The sequence below is a fragment of the Oryx dammah genome, unplaced genomic scaffold (genome assembly GCF_014754425.2).
Source record: "Oryx dammah isolate SB20612 unplaced genomic scaffold, SCBI_Odam_1.1 HiC_scaffold_4700, whole genome shotgun sequence".
NCBI lineage: Eukaryota > Metazoa > Chordata > Mammalia > Artiodactyla > Bovidae > Oryx > Oryx dammah.
The window spans coordinates 1-3,018 of NW_024074613.1; the positions used below are offsets into that span (position 1 = coordinate 1).

Genomic DNA, 3,018 nt, shown 5'->3' on the forward strand with positions numbered 1-3,018 from the left:
ATGAACACCTCCTACATCGGGCGCTTCGCCCCTACGCCCAGCGGTTATCTGCACTTCGGCTCGCTGGTCGCCGCCCTCGCCTCCTACCTCGATGCCCGCTCCGTTGGCGGTCGCTGGCTGCTGCGCATGGAAGACCTCGACCCGCCACGGGAAGTGCCTGGCGCACAGGATGCGATCCTGCGCACCCTGGAAACCTATGGCTTCGAGTGGGACGGCGAACTGGTGCGCCAGAGCGAGCGCCACGCCGAATACGCCGCCGTGATCACCCGCCTGTTCAGCCAGGGTCTGGCCTACGCCTGCATCTGCTCGCGCAAGCAGCTCGAAGGCTACGCCGGCATCTACCCGGGCTTTTGCCGCAACGCCTGTCATCCCGATCGCGACGCGGCCATCCGCCTGCGCGTACCGGAGCTGGACTACCACTTCATCGACCGCGTGCAGGGCGAATTTCGTCAGCACCTGGGCCGTGAAGTCGGCGACTTCGTGATCCGACGGCGTGATGGGTTGTTTGCCTATCAGCTCGCCGTGGTGCTGGACGATGCCTGGCAGGGTGTGACCGACGTGGTGCGCGGCGCCGACCTACTCGACTCCACCCCTCGTCAGCTCTACCTGCAGGAGCTGCTCGGACTGCCACAACCACGCTACCTGCACGTGCCGCTGATCATCCAGCCGGACGGCCACAAGCTGGGCAAGAGCTACCGTTCGCCGCCCCTGCCCGCCGACCAGGCCGGGCCTCTGCTGCTGCGTGCCCTGCGTGCGCTGGGCCAGCAACCGCCCGCCGAGCTGCACGGCGCGGCCCCTGCCGAGTTGCTGGCCTGGGGTATCGCCAACTGGGACGCCACGCGCATGCCGCGCAGCCGCACCCTGGCCGAAGCGCAATTGCGCTGAGCCGCGCGACACAGGGTAGGGTGCGCCGCGCGCACCAACGCCTCCAGCGAATCTCGCCCGACCTCGGTGCGCGCGGCGCACCCTACGTACCTGAAGTTTGTGGCTTGAAGCGCGCGGCATCCTTTACCATCGCGGCATCTTTCGACGAGATGTCACATGTATATCTACCGACTGGTTCTGATCCTGGTGGTGGGGATCTACCTGTTCTCCCCAGCCATCATGGACTGGTGGATCGACCCCAACGGCGCCTGGTATCGGCCCTATCTGCTGTGGCTGATCCTGATCGTCGTCACCTTCATTCTTCAGAGCCAACGCGATGCTGACGAGCTTTAGCCTGAGCGAACTGATCCTGATCAGCGCCGGCTATCTGCTGATGCTGTTCGGTGTCGCCTGGGTCAGTGAAAAGGGCCTGATCCCCCGCTGGATCATCCGCCACCCGCTGACCTACACCCTGTCGCTGGGCGTGTACGCCAGCGCCTGGGCCTTCTACGGCACGGTCGGCCTGGCCTACCAGTACGGTTACGGCTTTCTCGCCAGCTACCTCGGGGTTTCCGGGGCCTTCCTGCTGGCCCCCGTGCTGCTCTACCCGATCCTGCGCATTACCCGCACCTACCAGCTGTCATCGCTGGCCGATCTGTTCGCCTTCCGCTTTCGCAGCACCTGGGCCGGCGCACTGACCACCCTGTTCATGCTGATTGGCGTGCTGCCGCTGCTGGCCCTGCAGATCCAGGCGGTGGCCGATTCCATCGGCATCCTCAGCCGCGAGCCGCTGCAGGAAAAAGTGGCGCTGAGTTACTGCGGCCTGATCATCCTGTTCACCATTCTGTTCGGCGCGCGCCATATCGCCACGCGCGAGAAACACGAGGGCCTGGTGTTCGCCATCGCCTTCGAGTCGCTGGTCAAGCTGGTCGCCCTCGGCGTGATCGGCTGGTACGCGCTGTATCAGGTATTCGGCGGCCCGCGTGAGCTGGAGCTCTGGCTGGTGCAGAACCAGGCGGCACTGGCCACGCTGCATACGCCGTTGCAGGAAGGCCCGTGGCGCACCCTGCTGCTGGTGTTCTTCGCCTCGGCCATCGTCATGCCGCACATGTACCACATGACCTTCACCGAGAACCTCAACCCGCGCGCCATGGTCAGCGCCAGCTGGGGCCTGCCGCTGTTCCTGCTGCTGATGAGCCTGGCCGTGCCACTGATCCTCTGGGCCGGTCTCAAGCTCGGGGCCACCACAAACCCGGAATACTTCACCCTGGGCCTGGGTATCGCGGTCAACAGCGAAACCCTGGCCCTGCTCGCCTATGTCGGCGGTCTGTCGGCCTCCAGCGGCCTGATCATCGTCTCGACCCTGGCGCTGTCCGGCATGGCGCTGAACCACCTGGTGCTGCCGCTCTACCAGCCGCCAGCCGAAGGCAACATCTACCGCTGGCTGAAGTGGACGCGACGCGCGCTGATCGTGGCCATCATCATGGCCGGCTACGGCTTCTACCTGCTGCTCGGCGCCCAGCAGGATCTGGCCAACCTGGGCATCGTCGCCTTCGTCGCCACCTTGCAGTTCCTGCCCGGCGTACTGTCGGTGCTGTATTGGCAGACGGCCAATCGCCGCGGCTTCCTCGCCGGCCTGCTGGCCGGCATCAGCGTCTGGGCACTGACCATGCTGCTGCCGCTGCTGGGCAATCTGGAAGGTTTCTACCTACCGCTGTTCAACGTCATCTATGTGCTCGATGACGCCAGCTGGCACCTGGCGGCCATCGCCTCACTGGCGGCCAACGTGCTGATGTTCACCCTGGTGTCGCTGTTCACCGAGGCCAGCCCGGAGGAGAAGAGCGCCGCCGAAGCCTGCGCGGTGGACAACGTGCGCCGTCCGCAACGGCGCGAGCTGGTCGCCGTGTCACCGCAGGACTTTGCCGCACAACTGGCCAAGCCGCTCGGCGCCAAGACCGCGCAGCGCGAAGTGGAACAGGCCCTGCGCGACCTGCACCTGCCCTTCGACGAGAGCCGCCCTTATGCCCTGCGCCGCCTGCGCGACCGCATCGAGGCCAACCTGTCCGGCCTGATGGGGCCGAGCGTGGCGCAGGACATCGTCGAAACCTTCCTGCCCTACAAGTCCGGCACCGAAGGCTATGTCACCGAGGACAT

The 3,018-nt window shown here is 65.8% G+C and overlaps 1 protein-coding gene across 1 annotated transcript; it reads left to right on the plus strand.

The window, feature by feature from the left end:
* Positions 1 to 126: 126 nt before the first annotated feature.
* Positions 127 to 885, plus strand: LOC120859932 (glutamyl-Q tRNA(Asp) synthetase). Its single transcript, XM_040235834.1, has one exon. It carries the CDS (start codon positions 127 to 129, stop codon positions 883 to 885), a length of 759 nt encoding a protein of 252 aa, XP_040091768.1.
* The last annotated feature ends 2,133 nt before the right edge of the window (positions 886 to 3,018 follow it).